At 46.9% G+C, this 23,330-nt stretch overlaps 1 protein-coding gene across 4 annotated transcripts in view; it reads right to left on the reverse strand.

Annotated features, from left to right (window-relative positions):
- Positions 1–23,330, reverse strand: part of FSTL4 (follistatin like 4) — a 459,649-nt gene that overhangs the window by 14,725 nt on the left and 421,594 nt on the right. For all 4 annotated transcript variants that reach the window (XM_042983884.1, XM_042983866.1, XM_042983874.1 and 1 more), the window contains 4 exons: positions 12,439–12,600; positions 11,893–12,027; positions 6,934–7,052; positions 2,138–2,287 (listed from right to left, as the gene is read on the reverse strand). In XM_042983884.1, coding sequence (XP_042839818.1) covers positions 2,138–2,287; positions 6,934–7,052; positions 11,893–12,027; positions 12,439–12,600 — 566 coding nt within the window. The remainder of the gene's footprint in view (positions 1–2,137; positions 2,288–6,933; positions 7,053–11,892; positions 12,028–12,438; positions 12,601–23,330) is intronic.

The raw sequence follows: 23,330 nt of genomic DNA on the forward strand, positions 1-23,330 counted from the left end.
ATGGTGATGATACCCACACTGACATCTCTGGCCTAGACCTCACCTTGGACTCCAGACCCGTTTATCCAATCGCTTGACATCTCTGCTTACATTTATAACAGCACTTTAAACTTAACAGACCTAAATCCAAATGCCTAATTTTCCTGTCTACCTCTTCCAGGGCATGCACCTCCTACCTGGCCCTAAATCTCTATATGGTACATTCATTTCCTATTGCTGTGGTAACACCTTACTACAAACTCAGTAGCTTAAAACAACACATATTTGTTTTCTTACAGTTTTGGAGGCAGAAAGTCTGAAATTAATTTCACGGGGCTGAACAAGTATGTCGGCAAGGCAGTGCTCCTTCTAGAGGCTCTGGGAGAGAAAGTGTTTTCTGGAATTTTCCAGGCTTGAGAGCTGCATTTCTTAGCTCGTGGCCCCTTCCCTCTTCTTCAGAGCCAGCAGTGTGCTTTAGTCCTCACATTGCCTTTCTCTGATAAGGATACTTCCACTTGGATTCAGGGCTCCACAGTAGAAATCCATAATGTAATTTTATCTGCCGACTACCATTTGCCATATAAGGCGATGTTCCTAGGTTCTGGGGTTTAGGAAGTGGCCATCTTGGGGCCATTAGTCATTCCACCACACACCATCCATGGCATCATCGTTCTACAATGTTTTGTTTTTTTTTTTTTACTTTTTAAATATTTTTGAGAGAGGCACAGAGTGTGAGTGGGGGAGGGGCAGAGAGAGATGAAGTCACAGAATCAAAGCAGGCTCCAGGCTCAGAACTGTCAGCACAGAGCCCAAAGCAAGGCTCGAACTCACGAGCTGTGAGATCATGACCTGAGCAGAGGTTGGATGCTTAACCCAGTGAGCCACCCAGGGCCCGTTTACAGTTTCTCGATTAAAAAAACAAAAACCAAAAACCCAAAACAGCCTGCCTCCTGTCTCTGAAAATTTATATTCAACTCAGCAGAAATCTTTCCACATTGAAAATCTATCAAGAATCTGATCATATCTCACCATCTCCAATGCTGTCTGCACCTCTTGCCTGGATTATTTTAGTAGCCACAACTCTGCTCTGCTTTGCAGTCTGTTCTAACAGAGCCTGACTATTTTAAAATCTAAGTTTAAAATTTAAAAATCTCTTTAAAAGACTGACTCTTTAGGGGTGCCTGGGTGGCTCAGGCAGTTAAGCATCTGACTCCTCATTGTGGCTCAGGTAATGATCTTACAGTTCGTGAGATTGAGCCCTGTGTCTGGCTCTGTGCCAACAGCATGGAGCCTGCTTGGGATTCTCTCTCTCTCTCTTTCTGTCCCTCCCCTGCTCATGTAGGCTCTCTAAATAAATAAACATTTAAAAAAAGAAAAGACTGATTCTTTAAAAATATAAATCAGAGTAGGTCATTCCCCAGATGAAAACTCTTCATGGCTTGGGCCTTGGTTTACCCCTATCTTCATAGCACCCCAGTCTCCACCTTTTCACTATACTCTAGCCCCAATGGCCTTCCTTCTGCTCCCAGAATGGAAGTCCCACTTGACATTTATATCAGAATCTATTCATCTCCAGAGTGAGGATCAGTTTAAGAGTCTTGTAGGGTGTATGGGTGACTCAGTCAGTTAAACGCCTGACTTGGGCTCAGGTCATGATCTCACAGCCCCCCAGGAGTTTGTGAGTTTGAGCCCCCCGTTGGGCTCTGTGCTGACAACTTGGAGCCTGGAACCTGCTTTGGATTCTGTGTCTCCCTCTCTTTCTGCCCCTCCCCCACTGGTGCTTTGTCTCTCAAAAATAAACGGTAATAAAATTTTAAAAGAGTCGTCCAGTTCCTCTGTCACATTTGACCTGTAAATAGCTTTTAGAATTTATAGCTCTCTAAAATTATGATTTATGGTCTGACAGACTAGAATATAAGTTCTAGGACTTCACTGCTCATTCATGGCTATTTTTCAAGAACCTAGAACAGTGCTTGGTCCATAGTAGGCAATAAATACTGATGAGTAACTGTACAGGAACCTTCTTTGCTCCCCCCTGCCCCTTGCCCCTAGTCTGACTGCCTCTTGTAGGAGCTGGGGAATGTGCAAAAAGCCAAGAGGAATGTGGCTGCTGTGCCCCAGAACCGGAAGCCCCCCTCACTCCCTTAGAGAGACGTACCTGTAGGACTTTCTGGGCTTGCACATCAACCACGAGGACTCTGTTCAGTGCTGGCTGGGCCACGTATATGTACCGGTGCCTGATGTTCACTGCCGATGCCCACTGGCATGACTGGGTGCCATTTCCTTCCACTTGAGGACAGATTTCTTCCTGTGAAGGAGATAGGCTGCCATATATCTTCTTAATCCCTCATCCCCCCCTGCCAGGTGTGGGTTCCCTCTCCCTTAACCCTCCTCTGTCCCTCTCTTAGAATCCAGACTTGGCACATGAGTCCTCCCATGTCACCAGCTTCACTTAACCTTCAACTTTCATCCCCTCCCACATGTGAGGCTGTAACTCCATTTGTTGGGTTTTTCATCCGCAGCCTCCAGGCCTGTCTTCTTCTCTCTTGCATGTGAACCTCTCCCTCTCTGCACCCCCATCACAGAGAAAACTTCTTTCAGTGGCCAGACTTCCAAAAGAGTGACCTACTCTTTCTTCTTCCTTAGCACAAAGCCAGCAGGGCTCCCACAGAGCTCTGTACTGACTTCTTGGTTATTAAATTAAGTCTGTGCCATCTTTTTATTTGAAGTTGGGACATCATCTGACAGTGTGCTATTCTGTGCTTCCTTCTCCTCCATCCCACCCCAGTGGGGGATCCTTCTCTGTTGCTTGATCCTGCTCAGTTTGCCCATCCTGAATGTCAGAACGTACAGGGGCCACTGCATGACTTTCCCTCTCTAAAATCCACTCCCTTTGCTAATCTCATCCAAACCTATAGCATCAAATACCATCTACATGCTTACAACTCCCAAATTTCTGTATTTAGTTCAACCCTCTTCTCTGAACTCCAGAATTATGCAGGCACCCACCTAGCTCTATTTGGCTGTTTGATGCATACCTCAAACTCATGAGTCCAAAATCAACTCCCAGTTTTACCTCCCAATCCTGCTCATCCCATTAACAAAATGGCAGCCCCACTGTTTTTCTTCCAGAGACCAAAACCCTTGAGGCCACCTCTGACTCCTCTTTTTCTCCGTATACCTCCAGCCCTCATCCAGGTCATACACACATTCAGAATTTGACTTTGTCTCATGGATTCCATCTCCATCACCTTGCCTCAAGCCACATTATCTGTTGCCTGAGTAACTGCTGTCGCATCCAGGTTGTGTTTCTCGATTCCACTCTTGGTTCCTCCCCCAAATGTTGTCAACACAGAAACCGGGGGGATCACTGTAAGTCCGCCCATCTCACTCTTCCTCTTAACACCCTCTACTCTATTAATATTTCTTCTTGCTCAGAATAAGATCCAAGTCTTTCCTGAAGCCTACGGGGCCCTGCCCACTCTGGCTCCTGCTACTCTCTGAACTTCAGCCTTTCCCGCCCTTACCCACTGTGTGTGCGCACATGGCACGCTTTTCTTCCCTTGTGTCACCCTCCTGCTCTGGGCCTTGGGCGTTCATTGGCTGTTACCTTTGCTGGGAATGCCCTTCCCCAGATATATGCACACTTTATCCCCTCATATCCTTCAGGTCTCTGTCTATGGACCACCTTATGGAGAAGTCCTCTCTGACCCTCTAACCTGGTACCACCAGGTTCTTTGCTGCGTTTATCATTTGCTACCTTCATGCATTGATTTGTCTACGTCTGTTTGGTCTCTCTTCTTTCACTAGATTGCTCCTTGATAGCAGGGGATTTGTTTGGTTCACTGGTGTGTCCTTAGCACCTAGTCAAGTGCCTGTCACAGAATGGGTGCCTCAAATACACTTGTTGAATGAATACATGAGTGAAAAGGGGGACCTTGTTTTATCTTTCATGATATACATTCTCCTGTTTTTCATCATGACTCTGGTTCTATTCTGTCTCAGTCTTCCTCATGGTCCCTCTTGATCTGCCTGTCCCTTAACTATGACCCTCAGGGTTTTGTTCAGGTGCCCAATTCACACCACTCATACATACCTTTGGTGGTCTGTCTTGTTTCCCGCCCTGGCTTTAGCCAGTACCCATATGCCCATGGCTCCAGGTCTGTGTCTTTAGCTCAGAGCCACCTTCTCCAGTTCTAGCTTGGTTCTCCCATGGTCCCCCTCATACTTGGCCATCCACCCCTGAGCAGTTCCTCTACTCCCTACCTGCTCCTCTGCGAGGTCTTTAGCACCAGCTGGCCAGCCAAGATCAAGCATGCTCCCTTCTCCTGTGCGATCTGCCACAAATGAGTCACTAAGAACTACGGGGACGACCTCCTAAATCCCTGAGCTTATCTCCTTTCCAGTTCTTTCCTAAGTGACTGCAATAGCTTTGGAGCAGAGCTCTTTTTGCCTTCTACCCTTGCCACTGCCTGTCATCATGGTCACATTTCATCCTCACAATGATCCCAGTTTACATATGAGAAAACAGAAGCTGGGGAGGTTAGGTAACTTTCCTAAAGCCACTGAGGCCTCCAGTGACACAGGTGGGATCTGAGCCCAAGTGTACCTGGTTCGGAAGTCTCTGTCCTTACCTATTCCACATGCTGCTGCCCATTGGGCAACGGGGACACCTAATCCAACAGAGGGGCCCCAAAGAGGAAGCACCAACCTCCTGTTCACTTGGCATTTGTATAAGAGATTTGCTTTACTGCAACGCTCCTGGGAGGTGTTGGGCATTTTCTAGAAGAGCACACTATTATTTGGGACTGTTCCACGGCTTACTGTGGTCTTGTGCTGCCTGATACACCTGAGGACCTCTCTTACCATGTCTTGTCCTAGTTTTTTTTTGGAAATTTGAGTCATGGTTGGGATCTGAGCAATTTCCCTCAAGCTACAGGTTATATTATTGCAAATCTATGAGAAATTAGTGCCAATGTGGCAGGTCGCAATTATTTAAACTTAACTGCCAGAAGTTAACTAGGACCACTCTTTCTAGATGGTTTCACAACCATTACATACAAGGAAAATTCATCAGGGGTAACACTTTTAAAAAATGATTAATTTAAGTGAAATAGCCTGGAAAACAGCTGTTCCAAAGCTACAAATGTGAGAAATGCAACAGCCTGAGACATGCCAACAGCCAGCACAGCAATGCGACAAGCTGGCTGCAGGAACTTGCCTGGGTCCCGCCCACTTATTCCAGGAGCTCCAACCCCATCATGGTCACCAGTTCATTCACTGTAGGTCTTCAAGGGGAGGGCATGGGGGGGGGCTTTAGAAGACTCTTTTGCATTAATGGCATTGTTTTAACCTCAAGTAGCTAGGGTTTGGTGAAAGAGGTCATACCTTACACAAGAAACCACCAACCCAAGGCCAAGTGGGATACCAGTGGGAGAGGCAGAGCCATGGGGTCAGGTGGGGTGGGGTGGGGTGAGGTGGGGAAGGACCATCTAGGGGATGCCTGTGGACAGGGTCTTGAGAGCTAGAAGGGCTTTCCTAGACCTGCTGCCGGCAATGATCTCTTGAGCCTCTGTCCATGTTGTATTGCCACTTTGCATTTGGCCTCATACTTTGTAGCACCTCTGACCTTGGGGCATTCACATGTTTCACTCTCTCCCCTGGTTCCTTGGGGGCCACTGAGAACCTCCAAGCTAACCTCCTCTATTGACTCATTGAAGACCCCTTCCTTTTGTAAACTTAGCCTTCCTTAGGTTCTGTGACCCAGGTTTTCCCGGCTTTCTTAAAGCTACTTCTTTTGCCTACTAGAGAGCAGAGGGCTCTCCAACTCACCGATGCCATTCCACTCTCCATACCTATCCTTCTGGATGTTTCTATGCTTGTGTCCTGTGGGCATCTCAAGTTCAGTGCATCACAGGCCACCGTCATCTGCTTGGCAGGGAGCCTATGTGTCCTGCTTGTGGGGTACCCAGCAGCAGACTGGGAATGTGGTACATGTCTCACAGAGTGTTAGAGAATGAACTGTATCCCCCCAACCCGCCTCTCCTCCTGAATGAAGAGTACTCTCCTCCTCCCAGCAAGACCCCAGGTTTCCCTCACGGTCTTTGTTGATCTGACCTGTGATAGCACTGAAATCAACTCAATTCTTTCCATTGCCACTGGCACTGGCTCAACTACGTCACCATTGTCTCTCACCTGGATAATCACAACAGCCTCCTCACCTGCTTCTGTGCATCTAGTCCAGTCCTTCCGATCACTACCCTCACTGGGACTCTGCACCTGCTCTAAAGCAACCTGATCAGGGCCCTGCTTCATATCAGGTCCTCCAGAGGTCCCCAGACCTTTGAGGATCCCATTAAAACTCTTCAGCTTTGACCCTTGGCTACTGTCATCCTGATCTTGGGCCTTTCTCACATTCATGCTTCCCTCCAGGCATACAGAGGATTTGCGATTCCCCAGATGTGACCTGACGTTTTATGCCTCTATGTGCCCCGTGCATGACATTTCCTTTAGAAATCACCAGTTCCTGCTTGTTCTTCAAACCTGAGCCCAGGTATCACCTGCTCAGCAGGCTTCTCTGACTTTGCCCTCCCCAGGTCAGGAGAGGCCTCGATCCTCAAGGTTCCAGTGCACCTTGTACATCTTTCCAGCAGCACCTGTTTGGCTGGCTGTTCACACCACTGTGTCCATCCTTTCCCTGTGAACTTGGGACCAGAAACCCATTTGTAAGCCCTGGGCATCACCTCAGACTCTGTGCACAGAAGGTGCTGCCTGACGAAGGAGTGAGACCTTAAACCCTCCGCCACGTGTTCCTTCCTGAGCCCTGGAACGCGTGTGGAGCCACACCACATCTAGCAAATGGAATTTCAGAAATCAAGGGGCACACTGGTCAAAGACTAGTGTTCAGCATGTGTTTGTGTATGACCTGGAAGTGCCCTCAGCACAGAAACTTACGTAGCTCATGAAGATCTTCTCAGTGGGTTTGAGGTGCCTCTGGATCTCACAGTCCGCGGGGTGCAGGATGATAATGCCATCGTCAGAGAAGACATAGAACATGTTTCCCACACTGAGGCCTGGGAGGAGCAAACACAGCCATGGTTATGCTACCCCGCAGCAACTAGCCCCTCGACAGGGTCACATGTCACATTATGCACACATGAAACCTGCGGTTTGGGTGCCTGTGGTAAAGGCATGAAGTGCACGTCCTGGGCAAGATGATGTAAGATAAGCAAGTGGTGTGTGGGGAGCAAGGAGAGAAAGTGCCAGAGGGCTTAAAATGACTACAGCCTATCAAGGGCTCTGCAGGCCCCAGGCTGTCCTTCCGGACACACACCTCTGTCCTAGGGCACCGAGGGTTGGCTACCAGCACAAATTTTCAAATAAATGACAGCTTTGGCTTGGACATGCATTTGCCCTTTCCTTCTGAAAGTCAGAGTGTTCCTTGTTTGCTTGTTATCCACTAGTCAAATCAGGATGGATCAGATCACGCCAGAAAAACAAAAGGCTCCTTATTTTTAAACACATTTACATAGAGCACCACTCCCGGAATGTAGGGTCCTGAGAGTGCTGTGGCTGGTACCCCCTTGTGCCAACTTAGTCCTGCCCTGCCTGTGCCAGAAAACCCCTCCTTCAAGACAGCTTGCTCCCACCTCTCCGCCCCCACCCCCGCCCTTTTTTTTTAATGTTTATTTTTGAGAGAGAGAGACAGGGTGAATGGGAGAGGGACAGAGAGAGAGGGAGACACAGAATCCAAAGTAGGCTTCAGGCTCTGAGCTGTCAGTACAGAGCATGATGCGGGGCTCGAACCCACGAGCTGTGAGATCATGAATTGAATAGAAGTCAGATGCTTAACTGACTGAGCCACCCAGGCACTCCTGCCTTACTGGTTTTTTTGTGGCAGCCCCGTGTCGGGCAACAGAGCCTGCGTGGTTGCACCCACCTGCGTGCTCCCATCACCCCCCAGGGCTGTGGTCACTTGGGGAGAAACCCCCTCAGAGCAGCAGAGAAGGGGCCTTGGGAGGAGCTAGTTCAGTCCCCTTATTAAAGACAAAATACCTGAGGTCCAAGGAAGGCAAGGGGCTTGGTTGAGGTTACTTGCATTTATGCCAGAGCTGGGGTTGGACCCTGAGCCCCTGATCTGGGCTCTGTCCCCTCACCGTGCCTCTCCGTAAAAGGTAAACAGGGCACAAAGATAGGTGAGGTTTCAATCCCCCTCCCTATGTCTTTCTCCCTTACTTCATTTCTCATGAAGGTAGAATATTAAACAGATTTTCACAAACGCTAAGAAAATTAAATCTATGAAAAACAGGCTTTTTCCTAGCATGCTGAGAAAACCAATGTACTGACTTAATTGAATATCTGGGTAAATTTTTTAGTGTTAAATAACAGTAAAACAGGGGCGCCTGGGTGGCTCAGTCAGTTGAGTGTCTGACTCCCGGTTTTGGCTCAGGTCATGGTTTCATGGTTTGTGGGTTCGAGCCCCATGTCAGGTTCTGTACTGACAGTGTGTAGCCCGCTTGAAATTTCTCTCTCTCCGTCTCTCTCTGCATCTCCCCTGCTCACTCACTCTCTCTCAACAATATAAACATTAAAAAAAATTTTTAAACAAGACAGAAAACAATATAACAGGCAAATAGGAGCCACCATTCCACTTGCTTCCAGTGGCTCTGTAGGCAGTTTTCTGGGCCTTGAGCTATTGGTGACCAGGAAGCATCAGTGCCTGTGGTTCCCAGTGTGGACAGAGGTCCCTGACTCCATGGCACAGTCTTAACTGTGCTGAGAGGGGTTCTGGGCAGGAGGGCTCCTGCTACTGGGAACAGCATTACCCCAGCCTCTCAGAAGCTAGTAGTGCCTGGGAGCACCCTGCACAGGTCCCAGCGGGGAGTCCTGGGGAGCTGGGCAGCCTGTCCCTGAGAGCCAGACCAAGTGGCCCCCATGAGCACCCCGTCTCTACTCTTAGGGCACCCCAGCTTTTGGCACATATTTGCTCTGTTCCCATTTATCTTGCCTCAGCAGGGCCTTCTCTTCTGGACATTCTCACCTGGCAAAATTCTCTTGGCCACACCTAGGGGTCAAAGTCCCTGCAAAAGCACAAACCCCAGAAACTGCCTCCTGGGGCCTCTTGGAAAATCGACAGCTCTCTGACGCAGCATCACACTGAAAGTTCAGTGGACTCCATGTGGGGTTTGCAGGTGTAGCCACGTGTGAGGCCAAGCACAGTGCCTTCCTCCCAGTAGGCAATGGAGTGTGGGGCTCAACAAACACCTGACTTCCCAGAAGACCAGGCCTCATGACCCAGCCCCCTGAAAGGGTCTGTGTGAGTTTAGCTTCTACTACGGGGGCTTTCTTTGCTTTTGTGTGCCCTCATCATCCCACATCCTGTGGTGAGACTGGACAGTTCCCTGCAGCCTGTGACCTGTTTGGTTTTGTTTCTGTATGTCCGTCTCCAGCTCTGAACTGTCCAGCCTGGTTGTGCAGGTGGGATGGAACGGATTCAGCACTGCATCGTCTACTAGGAGGGCGGCACCTGCCAGCCCGAAGCCCGAAGGCAGCCGTGGGTCTTAAGGTGGCCTTGAGTGGGGGCCACTAATGGCTGCCTTGCACACATCTTAGGGCCTCCTGCATGCTTTGCCGGTCTCCACTTTTGAAACTTGAGCCCCTTTGTATGAAGCCACCTTAGAAAAATACCACCTCTTAAAGACACACGGTGAAAGCTCTCTGTGCATATCGCGGCCTACTAGCTAGGTTCAGGCAGCAGCAAGGGACAACTGTCCATGGTGAGTGGCCTTCGCTATGACTTATTCTTCCAAGGAATCCTAAAGCCTATTGGCAGCAAGTCCTCATTTTTCAGGCCCTGCTTCTGATTTGCTCTCAAGACATACCGTGAGCTGCGGTGCCTGACGTTTGGGAAACCGTTCTGAGCATGGGTATGCATGCACACGCTAGAGTCTACCTAACACCATGTGATGTTCATGAGGGAAAAATGAGACGGTAAATATGCTGGTTTTGCAGGAGGGAGATTTAGTGTTTAGCCCTGAAATCACACGGTACGTTCTGCGGCTTCTCATACTCCTCCCCCATGCCCTGTCTGCTGATAGTGGAGAATAAGTTACCTCAAGGTGATCTGAACTCTGCTCTGGTGGACGGGCTGCATTGGGCTGAGGTCCACAAATGCACATACACCCCAAGCTGTGACTCAGGCTCTATAGCCCAGCTCTGACACGGGCCTGCTATTTTTTGAAGCACGTGAACTGTCAGTGTTAGACCATTTTCGATGTATAAAAACGACAATATTTTTATGGTCCGATCTATTACCCTGAAGATGGTTTCATCAATATAAAATTAAAAAGTCTGTTCATTGGCTGTTGTATAGAAACCAATTTGACAATAAACTTCATATATTGAAAAAAAAAAGTCTGTTCATGTCAAAACTATGCATGTAAACACACAATGACAGAAATCGTGGTGGGTTTTTTCTTTGGCATTGCCTCAAAGTGTGCACTAACCCCCAACACTGGTACTAGCTCCTGGAAAAAAGTTGAAGGCCCATTCTGACCAGGAGCCCCTGCCAAGTAGTCTGCTTCAGTGAGGAGTTTCAAATAGCTTTAGACGGCAACTCTCCACTTTTAAGTTCTAATGGACCGGGGTCCATTAAAGAGACTAGCAGGTTTTGAATCTGCTTCTCAGTGTGTGCCATTTGAGTTCGACATTGACCTCCGCCCCTCCCAGCTAATCTGGCCCGTGGACTCGACTTGTGAGGACTGCTTGGTGTCTGGAAAAGCAGATGGTAGCTCGTGGAAAGATGGCCCATGATGGAAGGCTGAGCACAGGTGATCACAAGCACAACACACAACAAGTAAGCTTGGTACCTTCCTCTCGCCACAGAATGTTTGCAACTACAGCATCAGAGAATAGGGAAGCAGGAACGTGATTGAGGGAAGGAAAAAAGAAGAAAGAAATGTCAGAGTCTTGACTGTAAGGGTTCCATTCACGGACATACTGCTACCTACTCTGCCACATAGAGAGTCTGCACCGCTCACTGCCCCAGCAACAGCACGTTGACAGGACTCTGAACCTGGACACACGTTTCCAGGTCTTGGGACTCTTGCGATTTCTACTCAATCTTTGAAATCAGGTCCCAGGATCACAGAAACGAACGGGATCCTCCACTTCTGTGGTTGACAGGAGTGAACAACATCTCAGCCAGAGCTCCTGGATTACTTCCAGAAGCCATGCTGATTTTCAACTAGGATTCTCACAGGAAGACCATCTGAAACACTTGTGATTATCTCATTGGATGATGAAGACTCAGCTTGGAGTCTCTGAACAAGGGAAGAGACTAAGTCTATCACCCATGTCTATGAAATCAACCTGCAGAGCCACTTGGTGGCAGTGGCTACAAGGGGGGCATGGGGGGCATGCTGGGTAGGCTCTATCCCTGGAGTATAAAGGTTATTTGTACATGTGTGCCCAGGCCAGTTCCTGGGCCATGGCGGGATGGCAGCACGTGATACAATTCATGAATTGGTATCTATGTAGTCTATCATGTATGGAGTCTGCACCACTGGCCGGTGGGTGGATAGTATGAAGAATTCTATTGGGGGAGGGGCAGAGGTTCCAGTCATACAGCAAGCGGGAGGCAGAACTGGGACTAGGATATGCGAGCTTCTTTGGGGTCCTGGGCTCTGTCTGCTGTCCAGGGAGTTTCCCTCTCTGGGTTTTGTTTAGGTTGCCAGGGAAGGTCTGCTCACCTTTGGGCACCTCTGCTCCCAGCTTTAAGCACAGAAACATATGGGGCTTCCCCCTGTCTTCAGGGGCTCATGTTGGTGGCTTTGGCTCTGGTCAGTTGGTACCCCTGCACCAGACACCCCCCAACCAGCTCAGTGAGGAGCTTAAAGACGAGAGTGGACTCACGGGTCTTTCTAGCAGAGTCTTCGATGAAAAGTGAGGAGATATCCTCGTCCACACCCACTTCATTTTTGGCAATGCAGGTATACGCCCCCGTGTCTTCATACCGAACACTGCCGATGTGGAGTTCGCTCCCATTGGCTGGAGGAAGGACAGTGCTCAATATGGCCTGCTCAGCTGGGTCCCCCCCCACTCTCCGCGGTGCCCCCCTCCCGTCTCCCCTCTATTCAGTGTTGAGGTTAGAAACACAACCCCTCGGCAGGGCTGAGGGCAGCCAACATCTGTGATACACACCCAGGAAGGGCTGGAAGAGCTGAATAAATTGAAGGTGGCATGAGACCTGACTGGCAGTTTGTCATCATTGTGCTCAAAAAGCCCGCAAGACCTGCGTTGGCCCAGATAGCCGGAAAATTTGGGGAGACATTTGTTCACTCTCAACACGTCTGGCTTATCTGACTTAGAAACAAATCATGAGTCTCATTTCCATTCCTGGGGAAAGTGTCAGCTGGAACTTGACGGGAATAGCACGGCGACACTGAGGGCAGTTCTTACCTAAAAGGGAGAGTTGTTTCGACATCTGGGTTGAGACGTCCATGCCGTTTTTCAGCCAAGTGATTCTGGGCATAGGAATGCCCTCTGCGTGGCACTTCAGACTGGCTGCCACCCCGGGCTCCTGCGCCTGGGTCTCCGGGTACACACGGATGACTGGCGGGACTGTGGATCAAGTTGGTGCTGGTCAGAGAGAGCCCCCTGCCTGGCCTCAGGCCTGTGCTCTGGCCCCGAGACCTGCTCCAGAGGGGTGAACCGACAGGCAAGTCTGGAGTTGTCTTTGTAACCCGCTTACAATCACCCTGTTCAGCAACGCAAGCCCTAGAAGAAAGGGCTATAAAATGGATCGTAAGCAATAAACATGTCAGCCTTTGTACCCTGTAATTCATGGCTTTCATCATTATTCTAAATATGATCAGAAAGACATCCAACTATTTAATGCTATTCAGCTGCTACATGTAAAGAGCAACAGCCGCTGCAAATTTATTTCTAAATGAATAAAATTCAGATATATTATTTCTGTTATGGGAAAGCCATTGGACAGGGGCTTAATTTTTTTGCAGGAAGAGCTTCGCAAAGCACTTCTGGTCACTGACTGGCAGGGCTGCTAATTACATTACCACTCTGGGGAAGTCCATTGATCATTTCACTGGATCACTCTTATTTCTCCACTTCTTACCCCCTGCACTGTGGATGGAAGGCAAGTGTGGCCTGCATAGCTCAGCCATGGGCCCTGGGAGTCAAGTTCGGGGCCAAGGATGTGACTGTCCCACTCATCAGAAAAACGTGGGTGGGCAAGGTGTCAGCGCCCTCCACAGCTTGCTGGCCTTTCTGACTTGAGCTGTCTGTGGGAGAGGCACCTGGAGGAAATGAAGACTGTTTGGAGGATCCTCCCTCCTACCCGTAGCTTTGGGCCCAGGAAATGAAATAATTATCATTTTCAGTGGACTCAAGGGCTCTTACTTATCCATATACTTTACATACTTCCAAAACGGGTCTGTGAGAGTTTATGTAAAGGCACCTGGATATTAAATTCAATACACACCTTGTGGAAAGGTGGAAGATGGATTCTTCCTGAAGCAGGCCACTACATTTTCCCAGAAGTATTGTCTGAGAAAAGAAAGCATCTCAGTACTTTAGGAGAGAGATTTTTCTTGGGACCAGAGGTAGAACAAGTTGATGCTTATGGAGAAGGAGGCTGCTGGTGATCCCAGAATGTGAGCAAGGTGTCCAGTGACCTGTGCTTGGCTGGGCTGAGGACAAAGGAAAGTCTCCATTGCCCCATGAGACATGGACTGTGCAATTCCCTCTCAAAACTCTTTGGGAGGCTATTAATAATCTCATTAACTCAGTCTGAGTTTCACGTCTTTTCTCTGGTTCACCTGTGGGGCAAAGCTGGGGGGCTGAGGAGAAAGCCAAATGGACAACCAGCAAAGGGCATGAATCCAGCTTCAGAATATCCCAGAGCTGTTTTTGTAACAAGAGCTCAGAGGCACCCTGTGACAACCACATAGAGACTTAACAAGAATACAATCTGAGTCATTTCCCAGTTTCTCTTTGTTGGAGGTTCTGGGGGAGAGCTCCAGGATGTGCAGATCAGGCTACTGGGCTGGAGGAGGTAAATGGGGCTCTAGCAAAGCCTATCTGGAGGGCTGCTTACAGCATGAAAGTGCATCTCCCTTCTCTCTCTCTTGTTCAATGAGGAAAGAAACAGTAACTTATCTAGACAATTTCCTTATGCTGTGAATTTGGTAGAGGGAGGAACAGTGTTCAAGTTGGATATATCATAGAGTTTTGGTCAGGAGGGTGTAATTCAAGAGCATAGAGATAGAACTGGGGGGCTTAGGAGCACTAGACTGGTGGGGAGTTGGAGAAGGTGAGAGAACACCCAGAGTACTACAATGTGTGTAGCCGTGACCTGGGAGTTAATAAACTTGGGCTCTTGCTAGATCACCATTTATTTATACAAGCCTGCCTAGCAGACATAAAGTAAATTTAAAGAAGGTGAGAGAAGAATCAATAGAGAAAGAAGCAGAAATGACTGAATCAATCAGTCAAAAAAGAATAGAACTGATAAATAAATCTAAGACTTGGATGTCTATAAAAATCAGTAAGCAAAATTTCTGGCAAGTTAGATCAGTGAAAAAAATAAAGAACACAGAGAATTAAAAAATATGAAAATATAGGGGCGCCTGGGTGGCTCAGTCAGTTAAGCATCTTACTTCAGCTCAGGTCATGATCTCACTGTGAGTTCAAGCTCTGTGTTGGGCTTGACAGTTCAGAGCCTGGAACCTGCTTCAGATTCTGTGTGTCTGTCTCTCTCTCTCTCTCTCTCTCTCTCTCTCTCTGCCCCCTCGCCCAGTTGTGCTCGCTCTCTCTCTCTAAAATAAACATTAAAAAATAAAAATAAAAAATATGAAAATACTGTAATCAATTATAGGTAATAAATATGAAAATCTCAATGAAATGGATCACTTAAAAGGAAGCCTTAATGATAAAAACTCTCAACAAAGTGGGTATACAAAGAATGCACCACAATGTAATACAGGGTGTATATGACAAGCCCACAGCTAGCATCAGACTCAATGGTGACAAGCTGAGACCTTTTCCTGTAAGATCAGGAACAAGACAAGTATGTCCACTCTCGCCACTTTTATGCAACATGGTACTGGAAGTTCTAGCCATGGCAGTTAGGCAAGAAAAATAAAATGCAGCCAAATTGGAAAGGAAGAAGAAAACTGTCACTATTTGCAGATGCCATGACACTAAATATGGAAAACCCTAAAGACTCTACAAAAAAACCTGCCAGAACTAATAAATGAATTCAGTAACCCTGGATACAAAATTAACAAAAAGAAATTGGTTGCATTTCTATACACTAATAACAAGCTATCATAAAGAGAAATTTAGAAAACAATCCCAGAGTGCCTGGGTGGCTCAGTCAGTTGAGTGCCCGACTCTTGATTTTGGCTCAGGCCATGATCTCATGGTTGTGAGATCAAGCCCCGTGTTGGGCTCTGCGCTGACAGTACAGAGCCTGCTTGAGATTCTTTCTCTCCCTCTCTCTCTCTGCATCTCCCCCTGCTCACACTTTCTCTGTTTCTCAAAAGAAATAAACTTAAAAAAATAACAATCCCATTTACTATTGTATCAAAAAGAATACGATATCTAAGAATAAACTCAATCAAGTAAAAGACTTGTTTTTTTTTTAACATTTTTAAAATGTTTCTATTTATTTTTGAGACAGAGCATGAGCAGGGGAGGGGCAGAGAGACAGGGAGACACAGAATCTGAAGCAGGCTCCAGGCTCCAAGCTGTCAGCACAGAGCCCAACACGGGGCTCGAACTCATGGACTGTGAGATCATGACCTGAGCTGAAGTCAAACACTTAACTGACTGAGCCACCCAGGTGCCCCTCAAGTAAAAGACTTGTAGTCTGAAAACCGTAAGACTTTGATGAAAGAAACTGAAGATGACATCAACAAATGCAAAGACATTCCATGCTTATGGATTGGAAGAATTTATCACTGTTAAAATGTCCATACTACCTAATCTACAGATTCAGTGCAATCCCCATCAAAATGACAAAGGCATTATTCACAAAATCATGAATAATAAGACCCGAGAGTCCTAAAATCGTATGGGATCACTAAAGACCCAAATAGACAAAGCAACGTTGAGAAAGAAGAAGAAAACTGAAGGTTTCACACTCCCTGATTTCAAACTATACTATAAAACTACAGTAATTAAAATAGTCTGCTACTGGCAAAGAAAGAAACAAAGAAAGGAAGGAAGGGAGAAAGGATGGAAGGAAGAAAGAAAGAAAAAAAGAAACACAGATCAAAGGAACAGTACAGAGAACCCAGGAAAAAAACCCCATGTACATATGGTCACTACAGCTATGCCAAAGAAGGCAATAATATACAACGGGGAAAAGACAGAATCTTCAATAAATAGTGTTGGGAAAACTGGACAACTACATACCAAAGAACCAAATTGGGCCACTATCTTACACCATATACAAAAATAAATCCACAATGTATTACACACTTGAATGTAAGACCTGAAACCCAAAACCTCCTAGTAGAAAACATAGGTGGTCAAGCTCTCTGACATCAATATTAGCAATCATTTTTGGACCAGTCTCTTCAGGCAAGGGCAAAAGTTAAAATAAACAAATGGGATTATATCCAACTAAAAAGCTTTTGCACAACAAAGGAAACCATCAATAAATGAAAAGGCAAGCTACAGAATGGGAGAAGATATCTGCAAATCCCACATCCGATAAGGAGTTAGTATTCAAAATATATAAAGCACCTATACAACTTAATATAAAAAAAATCCACAACCCAATTAAAAATTGGGCAGAGGACTTGATTAGACATTTTTATGAAGAAGACATCCAGATGGCCGACAGGCATATGAAAAGATGCTCATCATCACTCATCATCAGGGAAGTGCAAATCAAAACCGAAATGAGCTAACATCTCATACCTGTCAGAATGGCTAAGCTCAAAAACTCAATAAACAACAAGTGTTAGCGAGGATGTGGAGAAACGACAACCCCCTGTACACTGTTGGTAGGAATACAAATTCAGGCAGCCACTATGGAAAATAGAATGGAGGTTCGTCAAAAAGTTACAAGTTACCATACGATCCAGCAATTTCACTTCTGGGTATTTATCTGAACAAACACACCAATGTGACGAGATACATGCACACTGATGTTCACTGCAGCATTATTTACAATAGCCAAGATAGGGAAGCAACATAAGTGTCCATCAATAGAGGAATGGATAAGGCAGATGAGGCATATATACAATACAACATTACTCGGCCCTAAAAAAGAATAAAATATTACCATCTGTGACATCAATGAAGGACCTGAAGGGTATTCTGCTAAGTGAAAGGAGAGAGTGAAATCTGACAGAGAAAGACACATACCATATGATTTCACTTATACCTAGAATTTAAGAAACAAAACATACCAACAAACAAATCAGAAACAGATTCACAGATACAGGAAAAACTGCTGGTTACCAGAGCAGAGACAGGTTGGGGAGTAGGCAAAATCGGTGAAGGGGATGAAGAGGTACAAACTTCCAGTTATAAAATAAGTGGAGGGATGTAAGAGACAGCATAGGGAATACAGTCAATAATATCGTAACCACCATTCCTGGTTATTAAGTAGATTTATCATGGGGATCATTTCATAACATACCAAAATATTGAATTCCTATGATGTACTAGTGAAACTAATAGGCTATTGTATGTCAATTATACTTCAAGAAAGAAAAAGAAACTTAAAAGTACCAACACGAATTAGTCAAGAAGAGATTATTTAAAAAACTTTCAAGTGCTACTTTTCACTTATTCTAGATGAATGGGCCCTGGAGATCTTCTGCATAGCACATGGCCTACAAGTCAACAATATTGTACTGTACATTTAAAAATCCATTGAGAGGATAGCTCTCAAGTTACACATGTTTACCAGAAACAAAAAACTAAAAAACAAAAACAAAGGGACACAAGGAAACTTTTGGAGGTGATGGCTATGTGTATTACCGGGATCGTGGTGACAGTACCGTGGGTACACACGTATGTGCAAGCTCATCCAACTGTATACATTCAGGACGTGTAGTTTTTTTTGTATATCAATTATACATCAGTAACGTGGTTGGAAAAAAGTGCTACTAACCCAAAGTCACCCTGACTAGTTTCATAGGAAGGTTCTTTCTTATGTTGAAGGAAAGGATCATTCCTATAGCCTATGACAGAGAAGATGTTGCAAATTAGGTCATGAAGCTAGTATAACCTGGACACTAAAACCTGCCAAAGAGCACAAAAAGGATGACTACAGACCTAGCTCACTTAGGACTAGATGAACTAAAATCCCAAGGGACGTATTAGCAAATCAAGTCTAGCATGGTAATAAAAGCGCATACCATGACCAAGTATAATATGTTTCAGTGGCTAACTATCAGGAAATCTATAATTAATCACATCCAAAATCACAGGCAGCCAAAATTTGATTCTCTTGCTAGGCATTGAAAGGGCTTTTGAAAAAAATGCAAAATCAATTTCTTGGAGGAAAAAAACCTCAATAAAATAGGAACAGAATCATACTCGCTTCCTACAATGAGGAATATCTCTATAAAAAGAAGAAACAGCACCATTCTTTTCAGATTGGTGAAATATTAAGTTGGAAAAAAAAGAAAAAATGAAAAGGCAGGAAGGCAATATCAGACTCACCATTATAGCAGGTGTGACAGTCAATTGAAGGCAAGAAATGAGAAGCACAAATATTAAAAGGACGGAGAAAAAAATGTATTTTACCTGGATATGCTCCCGATAATGAACCCAAAAGTACTAAGGTTTAATAAGTGAATGCAATACGGGGGCCAGTACCAAAACATACACAACTAATAGCTTACTTACTGACAGCGACCAGACAGAAAATACGGTGGACCTAAGTGAAAAAAAAAAATGGTAAAATCTCACTGAGGACATAAAAAAAGACTTGAGTAATTGTAGAGAGACTTTCTGGGATAGGAAGATGTACTGGGGTTAAGAAAGGAGATACCCCAAATTAAACCATACCTTTAATCTAATTGTAACTCAAATCAGTTGGTGAGGTCTTGACAAAAGAATTCTAAAACTTACCCAGAAGAAAAAATGTGCAAGAACAGCTGAGTAAATTTTGAAAAACAACAGCGATGACGGGCACTTTTTCACACCAGATATTACCAAGTAGGACAATAGCAAACGTTGCAAGGCGGGGGGGGGGGAGTGGGTCAGGGAAGGGGTGGGGAGAAGCAGGGGACTGCTGAGGGAATCCCCACCTCTGGGTCAGGCACCACATTAATGGTTTGGATTGGTTTTACAAAGCTCGGTCAATTTATTATATGCAGCCAACATTTATTAAATACCACGCGATGGCCGGCATTAGGGACAGAAGAATGAAGATGGGACTGGTCCATATCCCCACGGAGCCTTCTGTCCCGGGGAAGGTGATTAAACAATGAATTCCAAATGTGATAAGCGTTACAGGGTGGTGGGGGCTGGGGGAGCTTTTGGGGCACGGGAACAGGGGTCTGGGAAGACTTAAAGAACCCAGTAGGAGCCACTCTCCACCTCACAAAGGAAATACTGACCTTCCATACACCCATGGTGCCCATGCCTCAATTGATGGGAGGTTTGTCTATTGATCTGGTAAATCTAAACCAGGGGTGTGTGGACTGGCTTCTTCAGATAGATGGCCAGTGGTCAGTACCAGCCTTGAAGACAGTCCTTTGCCTCAGCCCTGACCTTTGATACCATCTGTGGACCCATGAAGTTCTGAAACGGAAGCGTGCATCTGCATCCCCTGGGGGCCTTGTTAAAACTACACCGGGACCACCGCGCAGGGTCTGGTCCCGGAGGTCTGGGATGGGGCTGGAGGATTTGCTTCTACCTATCAGGTTCCAGGTGAGATCTTGAGTCAGTTCTGACTTGGAAGACGACAATTCAGGGCTAACTGTGGACTGAAATGCATGGCACCATTCTAGAACAAAGTGAAACGTGACTGAAAGTCAAGGGTGTGGAATGAGTCATTCACTTAAAAATACATAAATGTCTACTGGGCAAAGACACCTGCACTGGCAGCGGTTGAAATACTGCTCAGATGTTCTCATGGTGAGAGGCGCCCCCTGCTGGCCATGGGTCTCTGTGAGCCACAATCATCCTGGGGCTAAGACAACACTTCCTGTGGCCTCCATCGTCTCAGAACTCTGCATGTTCCATCTTCCAAGGCTCACCCTTCCCAGTCTGGCCCCAACTATGCAAATGGAGGTGGTTAGAACACTCTTCATCCTGCCCCTGATTCAGGAGCATGTCAGTATTCACAAGAAGTCTGGGCTTCTGGGGCATCCCTCATCCCCAAAACCTTCGGTTGTATCTTCTGGAACTCATGTTCAGCCATCAGCAAAATGTCCTATATCCTCAAACTCTTGTATGAACGTTCCTTCACCTTCTCGCTCAAATGGAAACCTGGCGACATGGTTTCTCCTGCAGCCTCTTAAGGGGACTTGGCTCTCTCTCTCACCTCTTCCTCCTCTGAAGTGGGCTGGCACATGGGGCAGGCACCCCTTGGTTCTCACCACCACCGCCAGCCTTCTTCTTCCTTCGTCCCGTTCTGAGTCTTACGTCCCCAGATGCCATGCCTCCTCACCCCTCCCGGACACATTGTCCCAGCACATCCCTCCTACTCCTGCAGCGTTCTCCCCCTTCCTAACGATTCTTCTCATCAGCCCATGAGAAGCATTTAATTTCCACCTTGGGAAAAAAAAAACAAACCCAAACCTCTTTCCCCCACCTTCACTCCCCGATACTGTCCAATTTTTCTCCTTGGAAGCACCCTGAAAAGATGTCCACATTTGGGGGGCTCTAATTTCTCTCCTCCATGGCCTCCTGAGCCAGTCCCATCAGATTTTCCCCACCACGCCACAGACACGGCTCTTCTCCAACGACCCCCACATGCCAACCCTGCCCCCAGTGTCCAGTTCTCTGTCCTCATCTGTACTATTTGGCACAGCTGACCGCACCTCCTTGGTCCCGGATGTCCCTTCACCTTCAAGCTCAGAAACCCAACCGGGTGCACAACACCTTAGCATTTATCATGTCTGCATGAGCTCCTGATCTTTCTTCCCCAAACCTGCTCCTCCAACCTCCTCTTGTCTCAGAAAATGGCCACTCCACCCTGCAGCTGCTCAGACCAAGATCCTGTGGAGGGACTGGTGACTTTCCCAGCAAGTTGACAGAGATGTCAGAGATGTCAATTTTTCAGTAAGGCTTTCACTTGCCATCCCCTCTCCCATTTCTACCTTTCATCTGACTTTCCTCATCCCTATATGTTTTTCCATTCTCCTCCTGAGTATTTAGCACCCTCTGACTTGCCCCAAGAGGACAGAGATTTTGGCCTGCTCACTGCTGGGTTTCCAACGCGTGGCCTGTGAATGGCCTGCAGGAGACTCGTACGTATCTGTGGGATACAGATTATGACACCTGGAGGATCACGAGGGGCTGGCAGCAAAGGAGGGGGAAGCATTGTCAGCCAAGGGAACAATCAGTGCAAATTCATGGGCTGTAGCAGTTGGGGCCGGGTGGGGGCCAAGAGGTAAGGCAGGTGGGTGGCAGGACCCAGGTCACCGTGAACACAGACTGCAGGCTCTCGGGGCCAGGAAGCTGCTGGCTCAGGCCTCCCCTCCTTTGTCCTGCTGGACTGGCATGGAGGAGACAACAGCGGGACAGCTAGGGACCCTGTGCACAGTCCTAGGCCCCTTGGGTCTTCCTCGCTCACTGCCTTGCACAAGCTCCGCTGAGAAGCCCATCGTGCCCTGACCCGACCACTTGCTAACTGGAAAACTGACAGGACAATGTTTAAGAAAAAAAAAAAAATCATCTCATCAGTGGGGTGGGAGCTTACTCACTGCCCTCAGAACCAAACTGTCCTCCTTGTGTGTGGTGACACAGCCATCAATCCTACAGCTGGTGGGGAAAAGGCCCAGGCTCTGGATGAAGCCCCTGATCACCTTGGGCAGAACATGCGAATCCTACTAGAGCCAGGGCTCTGGACCCAGCCTCCTGCCAGGACAGCAGAGCCGGAGAAGCTGACTGGGCATGGAGGTGTCAAAGACCCTGGTGGCCCTGGCCCCCACTTGGATGGGGCCCAGTCAGAAAAAGTCCTACATTTTCATTGTGAGAGACTGAGCGGGTGGTGGGGACACACAAATTCCTGCCAGCAACAAAGACCCACCTGTTTTCCGTTGGCCCTCATCTCCCCTCTTCCTTTGTATTAATTCACACACCAAAAAATCATTTGAAATTAATATATTCTGGGTAAACACATTCACTTTCTTTTAAATTTGCAAAACCCTCCAATGAAAACATTTGAATATGTAACACAAAGGCCCGTTTTCTTTGGGAAGCATGGATCATTTCCAAGGTGAAAGGCAGCATAAACATGTCCTAAGTAAGAGGCACATTCACAATAGTACCAAGCTGGAGTAATAAACCGATTTGGGAGATTATTATTGTGTTTTGAGAAAGAATCCTTACTTGTCTGAACCGTGGGGGAGTTCGAGTGTGTTTTTATTTTAATGGATTAATCATTTATGTCTGAAGGTCTCCCTCCTTCCTATGAAGGCAATGCAGGAGGTTTGCATGAAGTTATAAATCATGTCAGTGTTTGGGCCTCATCTCTGGGAGGCCTGGTCTACGGGGAAGTCATACTAATAATTTGAGAGAGGCCAACCAGGTCAAGGCAGAGCTGTGGATGGAGAAGCCCCAGAAGGTGGTGGCCCAGCCTGTATATGGGGTCCTGCCCCTGCCATCAGGGAGTGGGGCAGCTCCAGAAAGAATTATTTTATCCCTGGTTTGGCAAGTTTCTCTGGGCCCTGATTTTCCCCTCTGTATAATGGATTGGAGGCTCTCTGAGGGGCCATCAGCTCAGACCATCTGTTGTCCACAAACTGTAGTGAAATATGGCTGAGATAACCTCTAATCTCTCCCATATCTGTCCCACCCTGGACAGTAAACAGGCATTTTCTGAGCATTTTAGATATAGCAGATCTCATCAGGCTGATAAGGCAAGAGGTACTACTGTTATTCCCATTTTACAAGTATGTTCACTTGCCTTCTTTGTATGCCAAAAGCACTTGAACCCAGGTCTCTCTGGCTCAGAGTTCAGCTCTTGACTGTGTGACAGAGTTGTCGCCCGATGGGAGCTGCACCGTGCCTAGGCTGGAAAGCCCTACCCAGTTCCTGCCCCCTGGAGTGGGATCTCTGTGCCTTTGCCCACCAGCCACATGTGAACTCCCCAGCACCTCTGCCCATTGGCTTGGAGTCTTCGGAGCACT

The sequence above is a fragment of the Panthera tigris genome, chromosome A1 (genome assembly GCF_018350195.1).
Source record: "Panthera tigris isolate Pti1 chromosome A1, P.tigris_Pti1_mat1.1, whole genome shotgun sequence".
Taxonomy (NCBI): domain Eukaryota; kingdom Metazoa; phylum Chordata; class Mammalia; order Carnivora; family Felidae; genus Panthera; species Panthera tigris.